Genomic DNA, 25329 nt, shown 5'->3' on the forward strand with positions numbered 1-25329 from the left:
AGTGAAGAAAGTACTTAGATCCCTTACACCTAAGTATGATACAAAGGTTTCTGCAATAGAAGTAAAAGATCTGAAAGTCTTTACAATGGATGAGTTGTATGGTTCCCTAATTGCTTATGGAATGAGGACTACCGGTATGGAGGCTGTGAAGAAAGAAGCTACATTCAAAACATCAAGAAAAGGAAAAGAAGAGTCTGGTCATGATGAAACTGGTCAAGAATCTAATGATAACATGGCAAATTTTGTCAGAAGACTCAAGATGGGTTCAGGCAAATACAAAGGCAAGCTACCCCTGAAATGTTTCAACTGTGGAAAGATTGGACATTTTGCTACCAAATGTCCCTACGGTGATAGGAATGAAGATGATCAATCGAGTGGTAGTAGATCATACAGTAAAGATAGGAAGAAGAATGTCTACCGGTATGGTAGAAGAGGCAACCAGAAGCAGAATGATCTCTACACACATGAAAATGATACCATAGATGAGAGCGTCTCAGATGACTATTGCAGTGAAGATGATGTCAGTGCAACACTTTTCATGGCCCAAGAGGTTCCAGTACCTGAAGAAGGAGAAGAGGAAGAGAAAGAAGGAGAAGTAGATCTTGAAGCAGAGCTCATCAGTGCCTTGGAAGAGTTGAAGAAAACAAGAAGAGATCTGAAGAAGGTGAAAAAGGTTGCAGTTGAAGAACAAGAGATGTTGGAGAAATCTCTTGAAGAGTCTAAGAAAACAATTGCAGATCTAAAACTTCAATTGGAAGAAGCCAAGAGGATCTATGAAGTTACTAGCACTGGTTTGAGTAAAAAGGAAAAGGAGCATCAGAACCTAGAAGAAGAAATTGTTAAGCTCTGGAAGGAATTAGAGAAAAGCAAGGAAGAAATGAAAGTGAGAAGCAAATATGAAGGCAGCACCGAAGCTTTAGACAAGATGTTGAGCAAACAAAAGCAATCTAAGGATACCAGTGCCTTAGGATTTGAAGAGGGTCAAATTTCAAATAGGAAAGACACATCCAATAAGGAGATATTGTTTACTTCTTCAAATGAAAGCAAAGAGAAGAAGACATTCACGGTAAGCAAAGATACTGGTAAGAAGACATATGCAGATGTTGTCAAGAATCGTCACACAAACCGATATACATAATCAATGAACCGGAGACCATACTCAATGCACCGACACGCAGATCGAAGGAGAAATGGAAGAGCTGATCATGAAGGATTCACTGGAGTTAGTAGCATGAAAGGAAGACCCCCAGTGAAGCAGTCATTTGCAGGACCAAGACAATCTAATCGGTATGTTCCAAACTTTCATGGTTATTGTCACCGGTGTAATAAGTTTGGTCATAGAATGGCAGACTGTAAGAAAATAAATGTAAATCCCAGCTTTGAGAGTAGAAACTCATTGGTTGAAAATTTTGTACACTTGGGGGAAATATACAAAATTATGGTTTCAACTATAGCACACGAGTAAAAACTCTCGTAATTAAGGGAAGGCTCCCCCTATCTAACTAAAACTGAAATAAAAACAGGATGGGACCGCAGTCTTCCTTCTTTCTTCAAGAAAGACAATATCCTTTTCTCTTCACAGAAAAGGATAGCGATTGAATATGAACAACAGAAAATGATAGAGAAAGGAAATGAAGTTTCCTGAAAGCGCAAAGACTTCCGTCACTTCCTTAGGGACGGGACAGCAATATCAAGCTCAAAGACTTGACTATTGGAAGTCCTATCTACCCTTTGCTATACTAAATTTTACAATGAATAAAAGACAATAGCTCAAAGACTGGAATAATTTATTCTTTTAACGCAAAGACAAGAACTAATGCAAGCTCAAAGACTTGCTGCTATTTCTTATCAAACAGTAATTTTCCTCAAGAATAGACGCAAGCTCAAAGACTTGCTGCTCCTTCTAGAGATTTTCCTATTTTAATTAATCTTCTCTACTTGCAGCTCAAAGACTTCAAATCAGATTGGACTAAGCTCCTTTAGAAACACTTTGCATAGAAGAAATAAAAAGATTCAAACTCAAACATGTAGCTCAAAGACTCAAAACTTGAGTAATCCTTCTTTATTATTCTTCAAAACCTTCAATTCACATATATAAGCTCAAAGACTTCTTGCTGTAAATTTGGCAGGGTTTTTGCTTGCTTTCCCAAAAGATATCTATTTCAATAGACCCCTCAAGTATTTATAGAAGAGGAGCCTTGAGAAAAAGGTGGGAGGATCCTAACTAACTTGAGAGATTCTCTCAACCACCAAGACTCATTCAATAACTAACTGAGACTTCATTAACTAACTAAAAGTTACTCCAACTAACTAAGACTTATTCCAACTACAGTCCTAATCGAACACAACTTGTAGTTGACTTACATGTAATTACAAAAGTGCAAGTAATGTGTAACTTGCATTTCACAAAAAAAATACTTTTACATGTAACTTGTCAAAACTAAATTACAACTAAAGATTACAAAAAAGGAATATTTAACCAAGTGTTGAAAAACACTTAAGTTGCATTTTGTGAAGACACAAATCCTTGAAATTTCTAGATGCTCGCTTGTAGTTCCTCAGGATTCGGTTCATGGGTGTTCTTGGCAACAACCATAGTTTTCACAATAGTGTCGTGACAGCAGAGGAGTGCAGAATTGTTTTTATCCAGGATAGACTAGATTTCATGCAGAAAGGCTTGGTGTTTCATCAATGCTTGAATCGAAGCTGCCGAGAATTGTTTGCTCCTCCATTCATTATGAATCCTCATCTGTAAATCAGCAAGAACTTCTTCTTTTGGAATCAGCTCTCCATCCCGACTTACTATGTTGCAAGAGGCCCTTTCACAATGTGAGACAATATCTCGGTAAACTTCACCCCGAAATCTCCTTGCATCACCGATCTCCTCAATGAGGGATTTAAGAACAAGGGTCTTGTTTTCCAGGAGTTCTTCAAATTCCAAGTACATGACCCGGGAAGAGATGATGGCATGCTCCTACAAAATACTTAGCTGTTGTTGGGGCATAGTACGTCAGATTGTCAAACTTTCTTCAACACTTTCCAAGTTCTTTTTGAAAGTATTAGAAGTCTGATCTAGTTTCTCCTCAATAGTCTCCAACTTAGACATTATCTGAAAAATGTCTTTCATTACTTGTACACATTGATCATGAAGTTGATCAACCCAGGAATCTAGTGCTTGTACTTTCTAAGCAGCCCTTTCCACTCCACGAATCGATTCTTGGGAACCAGAAGAACCTATGGAGTTACTCCCTTTAGCAGCAGGTTTTGTGATTTTATGAATGGCTGCCATAAGCTGTCGGTTTTCCTCTTCTAGCTTGTCTTTCTTCGCAAGAAGATCATCACACCTTTGCACCAATGAAGCAACAGAAAACTGAGCATCATGTTTAATGACCTCATGCGTTTGCTTGCCCAACTCTATCCTCGTAACTTTATAATCAACAACTGACATTTCATCAAGTGGCTTATCTGCAATAGGCTCCACAATTTCAGCTACTTTCATCTTGTTACTGTCAACCGTTACTCTGGAGATAGTCTTGGCCTTCTTAGCAACTTTAGATCTGGACTGTTTCAGTTGCTAATAGTCAAAGGCATGAGGTGAGATCTCTTGCTTCTTCCTTTTCGGGGTGAAAGAACTAAGCCATGGAGGCAAAGTCATCAACTCTCTTCCAGTAGCAGCCGTAGGCAAAGGAGAAGCAGTTTCTATTTGAATTACCGTGGTCATTCTAGGAGGAATATCTATTTGGACAACGACCACGGTTTGCTCAGTTACCAATGGGCATGAGGATTGCCTCATGAATTCTTCAAAACCAGAAGTGGAAGTATCAATTTTTGATAACTGAATGCAAGTAGGAATATCTTCAGGAACTTTCAACACACTTTCTTGTTGATGATCAGGAGATGGCTCGTATGCTGAAATGGGAATTGCATTTTGAGGAGACTCATCTACAAGCAAATCAGGAGGAGAAAGAGGCGTCTCAATGGAAACTGGAGGAATGACCTCATGAGGCGAGTCTGAAACTGGAGACTTAGGAGCATCATCAGATTGTTGCCCCTCTTCTGGATTATCCAGATCGATCACCTGAACATGGAATCGTGATTTTTCCTTCCCACGAATAGTCGTCTCCTCAGGAGGAAGCACTACTGCACGACTGACTCGTAACTTGATCCTTGTGCCCGAAGATGAAGCACCCTCCTTGTTGTCAATCTGAATCTCAGATTTCCGTCCAAGAGGCCCCGTAGAATCATCTTCTTTACCAACCTTGATTTTGATAAGTCTAACAACATTACTTTTCAGCCATACGTTAGTGTTGGCCAAGATAGGCTGAAATCTGTCAAGGATGGAGATGCACTCTTTGTGCGACCATTGGATCAAAGGAAGTGGAGCTTCCTCAACCCTCCATGAAGTGTATTCAAGATCAAGTATATGCCCGTCATCAATCATCCCTTGTGGGATATCCGCCAAGTTCAAGTCAACAATTTGCTCAATAGTGAGCTTGCAGTAATCCATCTTGAGGACTTTGGCTTCTGTGCGGAGATCTACCCAGATGTCTTCAATGCGATGAACATGCACAAAGGATTTCTTGATCTTCTCCTTCATACCTCTATAATAAAAAATCAGCTCTAGGTTTAAACCTTTTGAGCTTGATTTCTTGCAATTCAGCCTCCATGGCCTTAGCCTTCACATATGTGACAAGGGAGTATTGGCCAATTTTCAATGGGTTTGTGGTAGAGATCCCCATTCCAACCTTGTGCTTAGCAGACTGAAAAGTGTGAACAGCCATAATCTGTCTTCCCAACTCCATAAGAATTATCTTACGGTTGGGTATCTTGGAAGCATGTATGGCTGACCATCATAGCATCCTATCCTCATATAGGTGAAGGTGGGAAATTGCAGAAACAAGCACCCATACTTAGACACCTTGACCCATGCTTCATCTGATACTCTTTTGTTCCTGAGATTTCTGTCAAACTGACACATGAAATATCCAAAGAATGCATCTTGGATCCTTCTGAAATGCAGTTTGCTGGGTCTCAACGGCAACTGGTCATAATATTCCCAAACTGGTATAAGCGAGCGATCACCCTTGGTAGAAAGAACTGGAATGTGTCTAAGTGATGCTGCTAAATATACCAAATAAGAATTCATGAAGAAGGTCATGGTGGTAGGAACTGCTGCAAGTTGTTCGCACAAGGCATCGCTGATGACTTCCCCCCATGAAATGTGATGTGACTGCCGTATGAACATAATGAACTGATACATCCATGGCTCAAAGACATTGGAATGCTTAAGGCCCATCATCCTGCTGAGAAGAGTGATGGTGTCTCCTATCTCCCATTTGAAATCACAACGGTACAACTTTGCCCACCTTGAGAAGGAAGGACGTGGCTCTTGGATCCACCTATTGATGTGCTGCTTGCAATCTTTTTCCCTCTTCACATAATATTCCGCTGCACTTTCTTTGGTGATTTCCATATAAACAGGTGCAGGAGGTATTCTGAAGACCTTCTCGATTGTATCCGCATCGAGATGAATTATAGCTTCACCATCATCATTTTTGATGACTCTTGATTCCTTGTCAAAATGATGGGCGCATGCAAGAACGAACTCAAGTTCTAGGGCAGCCACTGGGAAGGAAGATGCATGGTGAATATGGCTGTCCAGCAGCCGCTGCAAGTTATTATCCTGCGGATCTTCTACCCTGTTGACGAATTCTGCCATATCAACGTGCCCTCTCTCCGTGTCTCTGATGCGATCCAAAGGAGAAGAAACCTGGGAAGGTGCAACCTCATTCTGATATTTGTCATATTTATATTTCATCTTCTTTGGAATTGGAGATGCCGACAAATCTGACATTGATTGTGAACCTGGAATGTTGTGATGAAGACTTAAGAGAGTTAAGGCAACATCATAGTCAGCTGCAAATATCATTCTTCCTTCTCTAAATGGGTAAAACTTTGATTCTTGAATTTCACGATTTTGTGAGAGGAAGTGGGGAAATATATAGAAATGGGAAAATCTTGACTTTGACCAATTTCGGATCTTGGGAGAATTTTCGCAAGTATACAAGTTGGAAAGGACATACATGCAATCGGGGTTTTAAAACCCGAATACAAGTACACTTGTAAATTCGAAAATGGAGAAATGGACGAAAAATGAGATTTTGACTTGCGCAAAATGACGGAAATGGAAAGTACGGATATGGGGAACATGAATGGATAGAAATGGGAAAATCCGGGAAAGTCATTTTTACGAAAATGGGAAGAACTTTTCAACATGTAATCCGGTTTTTAAAACCCGAATTTGCAAGGGAGGTGGTGTTTCACACTTTTCAACTTGGAATTTTAACCAAAAATGGTTAAATTCCTTAACTGTAGGGGAAGAACGAAAATTTCCAGTGAACTTTGTAATTGGGATTAAAAATCCCGAATACAAGTAAAGAGGAAAATTTTGGGAAGAACAATGCAATTCAAAAATTGCATACCAAGGGAAGAATCCTCTCACAAAAACCGATTTTTGGGGGAAGAACAACACATGCCAAAAAAAAATGCAACTAAGAACGAAAATTAAGAAAACAAGAAAATAATAAAATGAAGGAAAGAAAGGAAAAAGAACATACCTCTCTTGAAAATGCAAATGCTTCTCCAAAAATGCAACCAATTTTTGGAAAAAAGAAGGAAGACCAAAAATAGAAGCAATCCGCAATGCCAAAACCCTTAACACTTTTTTGTAAAAAATCCCCAAACTGATAAATGTAGCAGCAATCCCAAATTTGGAAGATCAAAGTGCCAATGAGAGAGCACACCCAAGAGGATTAGAACAAAACGCCTAAGGAGGAAGTAGAAGAAATGATGATAAGTGTTTGCAAAGCGTAGCCAAAGGAGTCACATGGAAAAAACGTGGCCATCATTTGCACACCAAATGGCATCATTTAATAGCTCAACAATCCTCCTAAACTCCACGCCTAGATGAGAAAGGGCAAAACGATTTAGGAGAGTGGAGTTTGTTGAAGATTTAATCCCTCAAAAAGTGGCATTTATGAAAAACGTGGTTGCTGATTTAGGGTGAAAAACCAATCAATGCAACCTCCATTTGGCATGAAAGATGTCCATGAATGCATGAAAATAGGATAGAAGCAAAAACGCCTTCCTCCCTAGAAAATCTCCACAAAAAATTGCTTTGAATTCTTCAAAAACTATTTTTTTTTTGCATTTTGGGTTTCTTGGAATGAAAGACAAGTTCGATTTTGCATAAGGGAATGCAAATTGGGTTTTTGGGAGAGAATGACAAGTTTTATTTTCCACATTTTCACTTACTAGCCAAAATCGGGTTTTTTGGAGCAAACTGCAAGTTTTATTTTTCACTTTTTCACTTACTAGCCAAAATCGGGTTTTTTGGAGCAAATGACAAGTTTAAAATTGCCAAAAAAGCACTTGCAAGGCAAAACCGGGTTTTTTGGAGAGGAATACAAGTTTTAATTACTTGTATAAGGGAAATAAAATCCCTACAACAAGTTAGAAATACTTGCACATATGTAATGGGGATTTAAAATCCCTATTACATGCAAAAACCATTAAAGTAGGGGTTTTTTGACCAAACTGCAAGTTTACTTGTAATTGGGCGAAAAAATCTCTATTTTAACTTGACAAGACCAAAAAACAATAAAAAAGACAAAAACAAGAAAGGGAAATTTAAAACAAATTGCAAGTAACATCTTTTAATAAAGATGCACATGTAATAAGCTAAAAATTCCCCTACAACAACCAAAACAATGAATATCATTAAAACTTACAGTTTGAAGAAAATTGTCCACCTGCAATCGGGGTTTTAAAACCCGAAATTAAAGGAAAGACATAGCAAACGAACCTAGAATTTGACGAAATTTGAAACGTAGTTCGAGGATAGACTGAGGATTAAGCCAGTCCAAGGATTTGTCAAAATTCTGCCTTGGGAAGCGTGCCATAGAGTAAATTTTTTCATTTTTTCACAAAAATTTCATGTAGTGGTCATAAGAGTTATGAGTGTAGGAAAAGTGTGCAGATGTCCTACAAGAATGCTTTGTATACATCTTTCAATACTAATGTAAAATGTTATAAGTGTCAAAATTTTGGTCACATAGCAAGGCATTGTAAGTTGAGAACTGGTGAACAAAAGAAAACTGTACCGGATCAGAAGATAGAGACTAAACCGGAACACAAGATGACAGAAGAGGAGAAGAAATAAGAGAAACATGTTTGGATAGAGAAGGAGAAGAACAAGACAATGTCAAGCTTGATTTTGCAGACTACTCTACATGTTGAAAGGAAGAATTTATGGGTAGTTGATAGTGGCTGCTCAAATAATATGACCGGAGACAAGAAAAAGTTTATCAAGCTTGATGATTGGAATGGTGGTTCTGTTTGTTTTGGTGACAACTCCTCCATCAAGATTAAAGGCCGTGGTACATTGAATATTGATGGCAAGCTTAAGGTTCATGATGTGTACTACGTGGAAGGACTGAAGCATAATCTGCTGAGTGTAAGTCAGATGTGTGACAAAGGGTACAAGTTCACATTTGACACTACCGGTTGTCAGATAAGAAAGCAAAGTACCGGTCAAGTTGTGGTAGAAGGAAAGAGAACAAATGGTAATGTCTACAATCTGAGGGAATGCTATGAGTCCCAATGTATGATGGGACAGGTTGATGAAAGCTGGTTGTGGTACCGAAGATTAGGCCATGTGAACTTTGACAATTTGGTGAAGGTAAGCAAGAACCGGTGTGTAAGAAACATTTCACAAATAACTAAACCAGCAAGTACTTTTTGTGATGAATGCATCAGAGGCAAGCAAATCAGAGTGAGTTGCAAAACAAAAGAGTATAATACCTCAAGACCTCTGGAGTTAGTACATACGGATTTGTGTGGACCATCAAGAACAAGGGCCCTGACTGGTGAGAGATACTTCATACTATTCATTGATGACTACTCAAGGATGACTTGGGTGACATTTTTGCATGAAAAATCACAGGCATTTGAAAGATTCAAGATTTTTATGATGGTTGAAAATGACAGTGGACACCGGTTAAAGTGTTTAAGATCAAACCGGGGTGGAGAATATTCTTCAAGTGAGTTTATTGACTATTGTGAGAAACATGGAATCCAGAGACTGTATCCAGCAACAAGAACACCACAACAAAATGGTGTGGCAGAAAGGAAGAATAGGACAGTAAAGGAAATGGCTAGAACAGTGTTAAATGAGGCTAGCATACCGGATACATACTGGAAGGAAGCAATTCATACTGCTGTCTATACATTAAACCGGGTACAACCAAGAGTAAATAGTAGAATCACTCCCTATGAGTTATGGTACAACCGGAAATCATCACTCAAACATTTTAGAGTGTTTGGAAGTAAGTGCTTCATCAAGAGAGATGCGGATGGATTAGGAAGTTTTGATTCCAGAAGTGATGAAGGAATCTTCTTGGGTTACTCAACCAAGAGCAAAGCCTACAAATGCTACAACAAGAATTTGAGAAAAATGGTTGACAGTATAAATGTGAGAATAGATGAAGACCTACATAAGAAAGAATTTGCACCGACACCCTATATCGATGTTTCAGACAATGAGCATGAAGTTCAATCTGAAAATGGACCAGTAGAGGAAGCACCAAGCAGGAAATCCATTCGGTATGTGCAGAAGAATCATCCGGAAGAACAAATCATAGGAGATAAAAATGGTGGTGTGCAAACTAGAAGAAGACTAGCCTAGAATGATGAGCAGGTAAATTTTTGCCTCATGACAGAACTTGAACCCAAAATGTTTGATGAAGCTAGCAAAAGTGAGAAATTGGTAGATGCCATGGATGAAGAGTTGACACAAATTGAGAAGAATCAAACATGGGAACTTGTTCCTATACCGACAGATAAGAATGTCATAGGTACCAAGTGGGTCTACCGGAATAAGATGAATGAAGAAGGCAAGATAATCCGACATAAAGCAAGGTTAGTTTGCAAAGGGTATGCTCAAGTGGAAGGTATTGACTTTGAAGAAACCTTTGCACCGTTTGCTAGGTTAGAGGCAATAAGAATGTTTTTAGCTTTCTCTACATATAAAGGTTACAAAGTCTATCAAATGGACGTCAAATTTGCCTTTTTGAATGGTAACCTTGAAGAAGAGGTATATATGGAACAACCGTAGGGTTATCTTTTACATGATGATGAGAGTTTTGTATGCCGGTTGAAGAAAGCCTTGTATGGTTTGAAGCAGGCTGCTAGAGCATGGTATTCCCGGTTGGATAAATACTTGAAGGAGCAAGGATTCCACAAAGGAAATGCAGACAGTAACTTGTATGTCAAGGTAAATGGAGATCACATGATTATAGTGGTTGTATATGTGGATGATATTATCTTTGGTGGAGACAAAGACATCATGTGCAAAGAATTTGCAGATCAGATGAAGACAAAATTTGAGATGTCTATGTTGGGTGAGTTGTCCTATTTTCTTGGTTTGCAGATCTCACAGTAGGAGAAAGGACTTTTCATCTCCCAAACCAAGTATGTAAAAGACATGCTGAAGAAATTTCAAATGGAGGACAACAAACCGGTAAGTACTCCCATGGTTACCGGTTGTAAGTTGAGCAAACTAGATGAGTCACTGGAAGTTGAGCAAACACTGTATAGGTCTATGATTGGTAGTCTGTTATATTTAACAACATCTAGACCAAATATTGTACAAGTTGTTTGCATGGTAGCAAGATTCCAAGCTGCTCCTAAGCAGTCTCACCTAAATGCAGTCAGAAGAATCTTTAGGTATCTGCAAGGAACTATCAGCTATGGCCGGTGGTATCCAAAGAAAGGAGACTTCTCTTTGCAAGCTTATACTGATGCAGATTGGGCAGGAAGTATTGATGACCGGAAAAGTACAAGTGGAGGTGCTTTCTATTTAGGAGACCGGTTAGTATCATGGCACAACAAGAAGCAAGACTCAGTGTCATTATCCACTGTTGAGGCCGAATATATAGCTGCTGCTACATGTTGCTCACAAGTGCTATGGATGAAGCAGACATTGAAGGACATACAGGTGGAGATACTAGATCCTATTCCAATTCGGTGTGATAACTCAAGTGCAATCAACATCTCCAAGAATCCAGTCATGCACTCAAGAACAAAACACATTGCAATCAAGTATCACTTTTTGAGGGAGGAGGTAGCAGACAAAGGGGTCATAGTTGAATATGTTCCAACTGGTGACCAGATTGCTGACATATTTACCAAGCCACTTCCTTTAGGTCCATTTGAGTACTTGAGACAAAAGATGGGAGTTGTCCCACCATCCAGCAACACTTAAATGCGTAGGAGGATGTATGATTCAGGGGGAGTCAATCTTTGTTACTCTCTGATGACTCTTGAATCATGAAGCATGGACACAGGGGGAGATTGTGTCCTAACCGGGTGTAGCCAAGAGAGAGATTATTGGTGTCAGACTAAGGTTCCCTTTGCCATTGCTGTCAAAGGGGGAGAGAAACTGGAACAGATAATGTTGACATCAATGCCAAAGGGGGAGATTGTTGGCATTGAGTTGTCATTGATGTCAATTGGTATTGCAAGGTACCGGTAGAGGTATATCAACCCGGTATGAAGAAGATTGATTAGGCATAAGGAAGATTGACATGAAGGCTTGTCAACCGGTATGGTGGAAGACAAGTAGGTATTGAGACTACCAGTGACATCATTGGTAAGAGGTGATATGAAGTTGTGTGTTGGCATGACAAGTTGTAACCGATATAAAGGCTGGTTGTTTGCTTGTGATAATGTTCGTGATAAAGAGGCACAGTGACAAAGAGATCACAAACCACTAGAGGTGAAGTTGTGCTACCGGTGTAGTGTACACTACTTATTAGCAGTAGGAGAAGGTCTCACCGGTAAGGGCTTGTGCCGGTATGAGTTTTGATCAAGTTTAAACCGACCTTGTGTCAGTGAGCTGAGTGTATGTCGATGTGATGCCACATGGAGCTGAGGTGGTGAGCATGCAGAGGTCGGTGAAGTTTCCATCGACATGGTTGTTGGAGCTGTTAGTCGACATTAAATGAAACAACCACAAATCATGGGTCGATAATAAATTAATGCAGGTCGAGGAAGAATGAATGACAGAGAAAGATCAGGGATTTGTTGGCGCCTAGATCGAAGCAAGGAAATGGGATTGCAAGAGGACCTCAAGAAGGAAACAACTAGGTCATAAATGAGTCCACAAATTTGAAGGCTGGAAATCATGGTCAGGTTTGCTATTTTTGGTAAACATATTTTGGACTGATGGAAAACGCGTGATGGCTTATTCCTCCAATGCAGGTGTGCAATCCAAGGTGGATCGGATCAAATTGGATGCAAATTTGGTCGGAAGAAGGAAACCCTAGCCACCCTCTATTTGAATTAGTTTTTGGTGGGAAAGCTTCAATTTAAATATGGCGACCTAAGACAGATAGAGTTGCTGCTGCTAAAGGGTAAAGAAGAGAGTGAAATTGCTATCTGAGAGTTGAAGAGAAAAACACTTGAAGTGTTTGTGAGTGAAGATTGTACCAGTAAGGAGAAGCAAAGTAACCTGGTGTAAGGAACAAACCGATACAGTGGACATAGAATGCAGAGGTGACAAACTGAAAGAAGCAATACCTGATAGAGAGTGACCAAGTGCGATTTGATTTCAGAAAAACAGAGGGAGAGAAGATAATGGAGAGTTAGAACCAATAGGAAGGCTAAGTTGCAGTGTGTGTTGAGTTGATATAAATCGATAGGATAGAAACCAACAATGCAAAGCTTTGAAAGGTTGCAAAACTTCATTTGCAGCAAGGATCCAAATTGTTTATCTGAGTTTTTCATATTGTTGAGTGCAGGGGTTGTAGCTCCTTTAGGTTGTAGCCTATAAATTGTGTAGGGGTTGGTGCTCCTTTGAGTTGATGCTCATAAATCAGGGGTTGGTGCCCTAAAATTTGTAATCAGATCTTTTTATTGTGAGGCTGGATTGGAGTAGAAGATCTCCAGCAACTATTCTCACTGAGGTTTTTCCCACATTGGGTTTTCCTCGTACATTTGGTGTTATGTGTTGCATCTTCATGTGTGTGATGTATTAATCCTTTAGTGATTTCTCTTACACACACTATTTGCATTGCTTTGGTAACCGGTTTGCATCTTGTGTATCTCATATTGAACCAGTATAGCTCTGATTAAGTAAAAACTGTTCAAATCACTGATTCACCCCCCTCTTAGTGATCCATTGTGTGCAACACAAACCCCCAATGAGTTCCCTAACCCTAACTCATTAGCCTACAAGATCTCGTTGAATATGCTAATGGTCAACAAACTGTTAGTGCTTAGGAAGGGGGCATGACATCTCCCCAAAGCTTTTGGTGATCCAATGCAACCTCTTCATGCACTTAAATAGTTGTTAGGGGGTTCTTCCACTTCATTGAAAGGCTTTAGAATCATTGAACTATTTGTTTCATCTCCTCATGTGTTGAGTTGGGACTGTAGATACATAAAAATTTTCATTAACTCCGAATTAACTTCAATCTTTCTAGTCAGTAAGTGGATCCAAATTAAATAATATTCTTATTATCCTATTCTCCATATTATTCATTATATTAATATCCATATTTATTCCATTTTTTCTATTAATTCATTAATCTATTAAATAAATATCACATTATATTATTATTCCATTTTGTTCATATTATTCCTAAACTTTCTTGCATACCCAATCCATTTATCTTGTTTCACCCCCACCTATTACACTCACCTAATGAATATGGGATAAACACTTACACCTCCAAACCAATATTTTATCCCACATTCATCCTACAACCTGGATCCGCCCATGGACATGCCTATAAATGCATTTGCCCCTCTCACATTGATCTCTCTCGCTTCTTACAATCTGAAGGTCATAATGCTGTTTTGTTTTGCGTACTTGAGAAATCCTAGTTATCTTTCGATCACTTTCTTCTGTTCTTCATAGCTTCTGGTGCTTAGTGCTAGAAATCTGAGAGGATAAATATCAATTGCTGGATCTTGAAGATAGGAAGGCAATGGAGTTAAATTTCTTAATGAATGCTTGTGTGTTAGATTAGTACATTTGCATGCTCTATTTTTGTTGCAGGTTCTCTGTTGTTGGATGTTGGAAATGTCTGGATGTTACTCTATAAGGTCACAGGCAAATGTCTGTTTCCTCCATCTGCAGGAACAAGTCCAGCTTTTCATCAAACTATGTTTCGAAACCACTCCTTTAGGCAATTGGTGGTTTCAAAACCATCACTTGTAACTGGTAGGTTTGTACTTCTGGTTCCTCTAGGGTGTTTTAGAGCCTAAAACTTAAGTAATGATTCCCTCTACTGATTCTCCAAAAATCTGTAAAAAATTAGACTGTGAATCAGCGCAGTTGAAAAAAATGCTTTTTTTGTGCACAAGTTAGTATTGATTGATTATATTATATTATGAAACGTAGAGCATGCTTTATTGAAACCTGTCACCGTTTCTTTTGATAACTAGTTGAATTGGAGGAATTTAGTAGGAATTGAATTAATATATTGTCAACATAGCTTTTTGTAGACAAATGCATAAAGGCTTTCAGTAAACAAGCTTATCAAATACAGATGCAAACCCGGTAGTAATGCTAGCTTGGGGGGAAGCGTATTGAATTGTATGATGCTCATAGTTTCCATGTATATATTGTATATTAATAAATACTCGTTGGTAGTTATGATTAAAGAAAATTAATATAAGTAGATATTAGTGTAACAAATTTCTGTTTGAGAGAATTATTCACAGATGTGTTCAATTCTTTTGAATGCCAATAAGATAATATGTATTTTCATTTGCTTTCCAAGTTTTATTGTAAGGGATGCTACCAAAAGATATTAGCCATAAAGATTTGTTAAACATAATAGTTAAAATGATAGAAAACTTCATTATGGGAATATATATCTTCGTCTCCTCATTCATTTACTTGTGTACCCTAACATGATTGTTGTTGTTGTCACTGTCCCTGTTTAGGTAGCCCCCGTCTCTTGATAGCCATGCCTATTAGTAATTGCCATGTTTAGGTTTACCCTAGTTAAACCATTTTGAATGTGGAGCAACTAGTATGTGTTGTCAATAGAATGGATGTGAATTTTTGACTTTTGTGTATTGTAGGGGATGTGCTTATCTAGTTTTTTGGTATATAAATTTTCCATGTATATATCTATGCTTATAACATGTGGCCTCATTTAATACAGGGCAAAATGAGTTGTTTGATGATCAATGACCTTGATGCAGGTGTAGGAAGATTTGGTATGAGTCTTTTGAAACACTTTATATACATTTAATATTCTTAAGACACTTCTTGATCTAATGTGTTACTGCTGCTTATATATTCATGTATAACAGGTATACAAGAACATGCTATTAATTTAAATTAGTGTTAATTGCATTTCAACATTAGAAAGCAAGGACACTTTTGAACTCTGAAAATATCACGTCTTCTTTTGAATTGTGTAGATCTCAATTTTTATAATTCAGACCAGTTGATATCACATATATGATTCTAGGGATAGAAATTCTATACATTTTAATGTGGCCATTTATGTAAACAGAAACATTAGTGCATTCTAGATGGATGTTGTTTTAGTTTAAATAGCATTGTAGATCAAGAAAGTGAGTTTACATTTTCCTTGTCTTATTATTCGTATCTCATTGCTTACACATATTCTGTGTGTTTAACTACAGAGAACACACAAGTGACAGTTAATAATCAAATAGTCATTGGAACATTAATGAATCTAGCAGATAATCCTACAAGGGTGAGTATTGGACAAGATTGGAGAGAATCAGATATTACCAATCGTGTGCCCATAATTGTTACTGGAAATGACTTTTCAACATTGTATGCCCCTCTCATTCGTGATGGCCGCATGGAGAAATTTTACTGGTATGTGCCAATGCTTTTTCTTTTGTTTTTCAATATTAATATTGGTATGTTTTTAGCTTAAGTGCTAATCTATTGTGACCCTGTGTACAATGAAATGTTAGTCTCACTATTCCTTACCCATGAAATTTAAAATAAGAAAGTTAACATAATATCTATATTGTGTATTCAAATCACTACTATTATGTAATGACCACCCCTATTTTCATTTTGAAAGAGACTTGCAAACTACTATGTGATATCAATTAAATTGCTTAATAATCAACATGGCATTTTATCAAACACTTGACAAACATACAACAATATATGCAAAACCCGAAACTTCTTATTTGTTGTTAAATACTGATTTGCAATATAAATGTGCACACTCAACTGCCTTATGGGCTGCGACAATTATTCAGGTTTGTATTCAACAATTACAATGCTTAGTTATGAAAATATGATAGAAAAAACCTAGAATTGAATGTTGTAGTGGTCTGTAGATGTAATGGTAGCCTTCCAAACTTCTAATCAGCAGGAAAAACAAGTAAGCTTCATACCAACATTGTTCATGCACCATAGCAGCACTATTCATGGCACTGTAGCTTTTTTACTAGTCACGTGGCACTGTAGCAAAACACTATTCACGCGGTACTGTAGCAAAAACACTATTCATGCGGTACTGTAGCAAAAACACTATTCACGCGGTATTGTAGCAAAATCACTATCTTCGAATCTGCACTTTCAAACCCCTGTAAAAACTTCATGCGAGAGCACCAGATGAAGCCCAATGTGTTTCCTGAATGAAAACATCATTAATCCTCCTGACTGTGTCTTTCAACAGCGAAGAGAATGCTAGCAAAGAGGGATTCCATCCTCCAAGCCCAATAATCAGATCTCTACGAAATCCAACAGCATAACATTAATCTCATCCAAGCATATCCCAAAAGAGAGCTCTCAACCTCAATTTATATCTTCTTCCTGGATGCAAACACTTCATTTCCTAAATGTGGGATAATACATTTTAGAATAAAATATTATTTCCCACAATGTACACATTAAAGGGAACTTTTAATATTTTAAACATTACTTTATATTCCCAACCTTATAATATAATGATAAAGTTAAATATTTAATTTAACTTTACACTTTATCGTTAAATATTAAAACATTGTTGATAATCCCTTTAAATCATTGTCGCCTTCAAATATTTTTTACTGATAATTATGCCAACCAGGGAAACACTAAAAATTTCAAGTCACTGCTTGGAGACTAACTTACTATAAATAGTAAGTGTCTAGAAACCCTGTCAGAGCAGCACCGATTGACCTGAAACTGAAAACACCTAAGCCAAAACACCTCAGGATCCCACCAATGTCCTTGTTAGTCTTCGGGACCGTGTCAGAATAGGTTAACGACACCCCATATCATGTTGTGCTAAAAAGGGGACATTACATATTAGGAAAGCAATATGACCACTTGATATCTCCAATGGAGATACTCTCGTGATGCCTAACCTAGTTATAACGATCTCTATCTCATTTTATTTGAAAAACCTCTCATGTAGGTTCCAACTCTTTACTATGGTTTTGTGAGGAAAAGATAATTATTTTCAATGCTCAGGGCCTCTTATGTTAAGGGTAAGGATTTCTAGCTTTCTTTCCTTGATGGTAGAGCTCTCTAGTTTTCTTTCCTTGATGGTGGAGCTCTTCCTTGCCAAGACATTCAACTAAGAACCCTCAAAGACATTCGTTAAGGACATCTTATTACATCACCATCAACGAAAAATTGCTTGCAAAGAGATTCCCTCTGAAGTCTATATTATAACTTTTGGCCCCTTACCATAAAAACAATCAAACAATTATGGTTTTAAAAACTACCATGTGCAATGGGCCAAAAATCAGATCTCAAATGCTTTGAGGGCTTTTGATGTTACTGTTGTTATACTCGTTTGAGTTTGTCTTTTGCCTTCGCTGCCAACGAACAAAGCATAGTCAGTTTGGGATCTCGCAGGAGGAGAAACTAGTCATGGCTTTCTTCCTATATAATGTTTTGCAATGGGTGTATTCTCTTTGCAAGCAGAAGTGAATTATTATGCTATTTTTACATCCCCCTTGTGAACCAAACTTATGTTGGTAGCATCAAATGGGTAGTGGCTGCGAGGGAAAGCTGACTTACCATGCAAGATAATGAATTTCGTACTATAGACATTGATGGTAAATTCTGGAAATCCAGAAAATTCAGATAGGTTCAACATCAGCATTAATTATGAGTGCCAGCTCACAGACTTTTTTAAAAATAAATTACTGTTTTTCTTGATTTACATGAAGTTGTAATTAGATGTTGAAGAATTTAACCAATAACATTCAAGATAAATGGTATTTTTGTTGTATATATATCAGGAGATCTTTTTGTATACTAAACTTTAGTAAACAAATAAAGAATATAATTTGATTGATCTATTAAGTTCAAATAACTCATTGAATGGACTGTACTTTATGCATGATCAGAAATCACTTGTATGAATCAATAGAACTGCAATTGATGCATGACATGATGCAACCTTGGATATTGCTTTATATTTAAGCCAAGTAACCAGGTTCCTTACCTGGACTCCCTGGGTCCTGGTCCTGGGCCGGTTCTTCCTGGGTCCGGACAAGGTCCTGCCCAAGCTCTGTGGGTTCATCCCTGCTGAACCCAGAAGAACCGAGGCAGAATTTTGCCCCTTTTTGCAGAAACCATCAAGAATTTGGTGGAAAAAAGTGTTTTTTTTTACCTTTTAAATTGTTTTTAAATCCAAAAAGGCATATTTGACCCCCCCAATCCTAATTTTATGACTTAAAATACTCTTTAGGAATTATAGGATAAAATCTTGAGAGAGTATAAGGGTAATAAATACAAGGAAACAGAGTACCCAAATTATTGGAGTCTCTGTTTATATGTAAGTTTCTTCTTCAATGATGTGTTTTCTAATTTTCTGTAGCATCAGACCTGGTCGATTTCATAATGGTAGGTACATGAATTTCAAATTATGATTTGTGTGTTTGTAGCAATTGCTCTAATACAAAAATATGGGCCAATGAGTGCTTTGAGAACAACTTAGATGCTGTTCAAGAATTTTTGCTCATCGCTCCACAGTTTCATAAAATCTTGCATGGATATAATAGTGTAATATTAGTTTAAAATTTTTAGTCCACTAACAGATTTATGGATCACCTGTGCAAAAGATTTAGAGAGTGTGATATGGACTTTCTGAAGTTAATTGATATTTCATCTAAACTTACACTTTGGCCTAGTTTTATAGGTACGTTACTGGTGGTGGCTATAACTGTTTAGACAATTTTTGTACCCTTTTTTTAACTTCCATAAAAGAGAATTATATTATATGAGAATGGGAGTGAAACCCTCAATATTAATTCACTGAATGAATATTGAGGGTTTCACACCCACTCTCATATAATTTAATGTTATTTGACTATTAGTATAGTGGTGTATTTTGAAATTAACTACTGCTGCATATATGTATATATTTTTAATTTTTATATGTTTTGGTACTAACGAACTCAAAACCCTAAAAAATAATTTGCTGAACCTGCGAACCTAAATCTCGAATCCGAACCCGAGCCTGAACCGGAACTGGCAACTTAGTATTTAAGTAATCTTTGTGAAAGTTTCATTCTAAGTACAAAATCACAAACTACCACTATTAAACAAAATGTATTTGTTCTAATATCAAAACATATAGAAAATCACAATTTAGTATCAATTCAGGGAAAAACAAATTGCATGGAAATTTTCTCCATTCAGATGTGATTTTTTGAATTCAAATTTTCAGAACTCTTAGCATGGGAGGAGCTATACTATAAGGAAATTTTCATTTGTATCTTTCTCTTTCATTTTCATTTAATAAAATTCAATTTTTTTTCTCCTAGAATAAGTGACTTGTTTAATTTAAGATGAGCTTTGGTAATTTTTAAAACAAAACAACTTATTCAAATTCTTTACAAATGCAGGCAGCCAACACGTGAAGATCTCATAAATATAGTTTATCGAATGTACCAAAATGATGGCATATTGAAAGATGAAGTTATGAGAATAGTTGATACTTTTCCAAATCAAGGTACCTTTGAGCACAATGATTTATATGGTTTATTTTATTTTATTTTCTTGACTATTGGATGTTGAATTCAAAATTTGAATCCATATTATTGTTATTTTTAAACTCCTTTGCCACTCTAAAGAATGAAAATAAAAAAGTGTTTTAAACAAATATAACAGATTATATTCCTTTTCAATAGGGAAACCCATACTTTAAGACTCAGAGTCAGCAAAAATTTGGCAGCCCTAAAATTTGAAATGAACTTGGGACTTGGCAAAAAATTTTAACATTTAAAAACACATTATTTTGTAAAATAATCTTCAAAAATATGCACAAAACTGTTAATGCATGGTAGCTTATGCAAGATAAGATCTTCCTAACCTTCCTTGTTCTGTTATTTATCTACATGCTTCATGTCTGATTTATATTGCATATGATTATCAGATTGTACAAACATTGGCATTAATATGCTATCGGGGTGTTAACCCAATAGCATATTAAATGCTATAAGTTATCGGGTTAAAATCGCTGATACATACTTGCTATCTGGTGCAGAAACATTGGCACCGATTCACATCTGTTATCGGGCTTAATTACATCAAGCATATTTGTTATCGGGTTTAATGAATACACCGTTTCATTTGGCATTAACATTGGTTAAATGCACCGGTTGGATTATATTCATCGTGCACTTTGAATATCGGTGTTTTTATGAACCGATTCATTATATTGACCAGTCATTATATTATGATATGCTATCGGGGTTTTTGAACCGATAATCAGCATTGTGTTAATGGTATAATTGTAAAGGCACCGATCAATGGGTGCATTGATCGGTCATGCCTAAAAGGCATGACCGGTCAATACACCAATTGACCGGTTGCCTAAATGATATATATGCCAATTGAATTCATTTGGAGAAGACATAGAAAATATTAAATGATCTCTCTCCTTCAGACCTGCAGATAAAATCAGAATTATTAGACATTGACATAATTCCTCATATCCATATATAGCATTCATAGTTCATAACTTGTTCTTAAATTAAAATTGATATAACTTTACATGGTATCAGAGCCAAGGTAATCGAACCTAAGGCTATTCAATTTTGATAAAAATTTAAGGACTAAGTTACAAACTACATCACATTTCCATAGTGGCCAACGCTATCAGATTCAAAGATAGACTCGGAGGTAGCGAAGATTTTTCAGCTTGGAAGTTTAGAATCAAAATGATTTTAAGAGAAAACAAAGTTGATTCATATGTCCAAACTGAAAGTGCACAACCAGAAGATGAAACCGAGAAATCCACATGGATCGAGGGAAATGATAAGGCTATTAAAATAATAGTGGATGGAGTAAGAAATAATATAATGCCCATCATTAGAAAGCAGGAGACGGCTTATAAAATGTTCAAGGCACTTGAAAAGATATTTGAGATATCAAATGCAAGTCGTACTCTAGCACTAAAACGAGAAATAAATCATATCACCATGAACAAAGGGGAGACTATCAACGCCTACTTCATGCGGATATCAGTTCTAAAAGATGAACTTGCAACTCTGGACTACGAGATCCGAGGCAAAGAACTAACACTCATTGCTTTAGATGGGTTGCCTAGTGGATGGAGCACATTCGTCCAAGGCATCAGTGCAAGGTCCAAATATCCTAAGTTTGAAAGACTAAGAGATGACTATCTACAAGAAGAATCCCGATTGAACAAGGTAGGAATAAAACAGAAGAATATAGATGAAGACTTGCAAGTCCTAAATACAAACATCAATAAGAAGTACAAAAAGAAACAATTCAGGAAAAGAAAAGCTAAACAAGGCAAGAACATTTCTAAGAAAGACCTATCACATGTACAATGTTATAGGTGTGACAAATTCGGACACTATGTTGCAAACTGTCCGGAGAAAGGGAAGCAAGCCACATTTGCAAAAGTGAGGAAATCTAGAAAAGAAAATGACTCCGAGAACTATGTCCTCTACTCAGCACTTACAAGCCATACTTCAAACAAATCTAACTCATGGGTGATCGACAGTGGTTCATCCAGACACATCACCGGCTTTAGAGAAATACTAGACTCCATGATAGAGAAAGATGATGAAGAAGTAACCATCGGAGACGATTCTTCACATCCAGTCAGAGGAATTGGACCTGCACCATCAAACTGAAGACAGGCATGTCACTACGACTTGAAGAAGTAATATATGTTCCAGGCATCAAAAGAAATCTAATCTCCATATCAGCACTAGAAGATCAAGGATACAGAGTGACCTTCATGGAAAACAAGGTGTTGGCTTGGCCAAAGAGATCCTCCATCAAAGACGCTAAGGTCATTGGTCGAAGACAAGGCTATTTATATGAGCTATGTACAGAGCCCAATCTAGCATTGATCCATGAAGCAACTAATGCAAATGAAGTATGGCACAGGAGATTAGGCCATCTGAATTATAGAGCTTTGTCAACCATGGGAAACCTTGTCACAGGTCTACCTAAGTTGAAGCAATATCATTCAGAGGCATGCAAAGGGTGTGCCTTAGGTAAAAATACCAAAAATGCATTTCAGAATAGTACTAGGAAAACTAGTAAAGTTTTGGAGTTAATTCATTCTGATGTATGTGGACCTATGTCCGTACCCTCGCTAGGGGGATTTTTGTACTATGTAATTTTTGTTGATGACTACTCTAGGAAGACGTGGATCTACTTTTTGAAATGTAAAGAATCAGAAGAGATCCTAAGTAGGTTCAAAGAGTTTAAAACACTAACAGAAAATCTCTCTGAAAACAAAATTAAAATCTTAAGAACTGACAATGGGGGGGAATACACATCAGGACTATTTAAAGACTTTTGCAGAAATTCTGGGATTAAGAGGGAGTTGACAATACCTTATAATCCACAACAAAATGGAGTAGCTGTAAGAACCCAACTTGGCTCTCCTCTGCTGACTGTTTCTTTTGAATGCAGTAGATTTGAATTTGTTTTGGTTTTTGAATGTTTATAGATTTTTTTTGTGTTTTTTTGGTAATAATGAGCAATGAAACAATACTGGAATAAACTCCTATGCTTAAAATAATACTGAAACAATAATATTACTGCTGGAATTAATTTACGAGACTATCAAGGGAATGTTTGTTTTGTTTTATGGCCAATATGCCTGGAAAACAAATTCATTACAATGTAAGATAAAAACTTGATTTTTGCTGTCCCAGTAGTTGAAAAAAATCTGCAAACTGCAAATTTTAATTTTTTTGAAAAAATTACTGTTCACGCGGTACTGTAGCAATCCGTACGGCGGCACTGTTCACGCGGCACTGTAGCAGTCCGTACGGCGGTACTGTAGCAATCCGTACCGTACTTGTTAATCACCAAAAATTCTTCAATAAATCTGCAATAATTTCTCGTGAATTTATTCTTCAATCTTGTGCAATTAGATGCAAATAAGACCTCTGAATGAAGTCTTCCTGGAACCAAATATCACTGAATATTTCATCAGCTCAGATGGTGAACATTGAAGCAACTACGTCCTCCAATGGTGGTTGAAAACCCTAGTCTCTAGAGCAAAACCCTTTCAATTCACAATGTCAAAATAAAATAGCCATTCTCTTCTTTCCAAACTCAACGCTATTTATCCTTTTTGCAAGTCGTACCCTAATCCTCTTAATTACAATTTTGCTTGTAATTTCATTTAATTTCACTTTGGGTGTCAAAAATGATTTTAATCATTAAATGGGCATTTAATTTTAATATTTCAATAGTCTGGCTCAGATAATTTAATTAAAAACATGGCCCCGTCTAATGATGAGTTGACCCTCAAGTTAAGTGATTATAATATAAAGTCACTTTATTACTTTATTATTAAATCACTTAATAATAAATGCTAAGTCATTCAAACTTGTCTAACTCCACGAATATTTTGAATTTAGCTATGCCGTCTAAAACTGGAGCTCACTAGTTGACCACCCATATGACCATGATGTCTGCTAAAAATAGCTGGGGTCCATCTCCAACTGCTAAAAATAGCCTGGCCAAGCCAAACTCAAAGCAAAACTCATCATAAACAAACTTTGGCAACCCAGAAGTGTACTCTGCTCTGTCCCCCGGAAGATCTCCATGCCAAGGTGACCCTCTATCCAATCCTACTAGCCTACGAGGGTCTCTGATAGGCTAATCACAAGCTAGAGTGATGTCTCTAGCTAGAAGGGGACATCACAGTAGCTGAAAGGAAAAATAGGACCATAGTAGAAGCTGCCAAAGCCATGATACTAGATCAAAATCTAAACTTGAACCTTTGGGCAGAAGCAACTAACACTGCTGTGTACATACAAAATAGATGTCCTCATTCACACCTTGAAGATAAAACTCCTGAGGAAGTCTTTACCAAGACAAAACCAGATATAAGCCATCTTAAGATATTTGGGTGTCTGGTCTATATTCATGTACCTAAAGAGAAAAGACTAAAACTAGAACCCTCTAGAAAAAGGGGAATACTTGTAGGATACAGTGAAACTTCTAAAGCCTACAGAATCTATGTACAAGGGCAAAGAAATATTGAACTCAGTAGGGATGTAATCTTCGAAGAAGATTTAGCCTTCAAAAGGGCCCAAAATACAATAGAACCTGAAATTCATAATCCTACTCCTAACCTAGAAGAAGAACCTACTCCTGAGCTTCAGAGGGAGTATCTTGAGGAAACTATAAGTGAAACACAAGACCCACCTATAGATAATCGCAAGAAAAGACCACTATGGGCCACCAAAACTATAGCAGAAGCTCAGAAGTTCGCTGCTCCTTCAGGAACCTTCAGGGAAAGCAAAAGGCCTAATAAATTCATCAACTATGTTGCACTTATGAATGATCTCTCTAAAGCTGAACCTAACAATGTTTCAGATGCACTCAAACATCAAGTATGGATAGATGCCATGACTGAAGAATATCAGTCCATTATGAAGAATGATGTCTGGGAGATTGTTCCTAGGCCAACCAAGAAGTCTGTCGTGTCTTCTAAATGGTTGTTTAAAATCAAGCATGCTGCAGATGGCAGTATTGAAAAACACAAGGCCAGATTTGTAGCTAGAGGGTTCTCACAGAAGGAAGGAATAGATTACGAAGAAACATTTGCACCTGTTGCCAGGTACACATCAGTAAGAGCTGTCCTAGCCATTGCAGCAGCAAAGGGGTGGAAGGTACATCAGATGGATGTTAAGACAACATTCCTAAATGGCGAGATCGTGGAAGAAGTCTACTTAGAGCAACTTGAAGGGTTTGAAATTCATGATGCAAAGTCTCATGTGTGTAGACTCAAGAAAGCTCTTTATGGG

The 25329-nt window shown here is 37.3% G+C and overlaps 1 protein-coding gene across 1 annotated transcript in view; it reads left to right on the plus strand.

Annotated features, from left to right (window-relative positions):
- The window catches only part of LOC131048761 (ribulose bisphosphate carboxylase/oxygenase activase, chloroplastic), a 211590-nt gene that overhangs the window by 146325 nt on the left and 39936 nt on the right, over positions 1 to 25329 (plus strand). Inside the window, exons 7-9 of the mRNA XM_057982829.2 lie at positions 15240 to 15294; positions 15730 to 15931; positions 19921 to 20027. Of these exons, the coding sequence (XP_057838812.2) occupies positions 15240 to 15294; positions 15730 to 15931; positions 19921 to 20027 (364 nt within the window). The remainder of the gene's footprint in view (positions 1 to 15239; positions 15295 to 15729; positions 15932 to 19920; positions 20028 to 25329) is intronic.

This window comes from Cryptomeria japonica, chromosome 3 (genome assembly GCF_030272615.1).
Source record: "Cryptomeria japonica chromosome 3, Sugi_1.0, whole genome shotgun sequence".
Taxonomy (NCBI): Eukaryota; Viridiplantae; Streptophyta; class Pinopsida; order Cupressales; family Cupressaceae; genus Cryptomeria; species Cryptomeria japonica.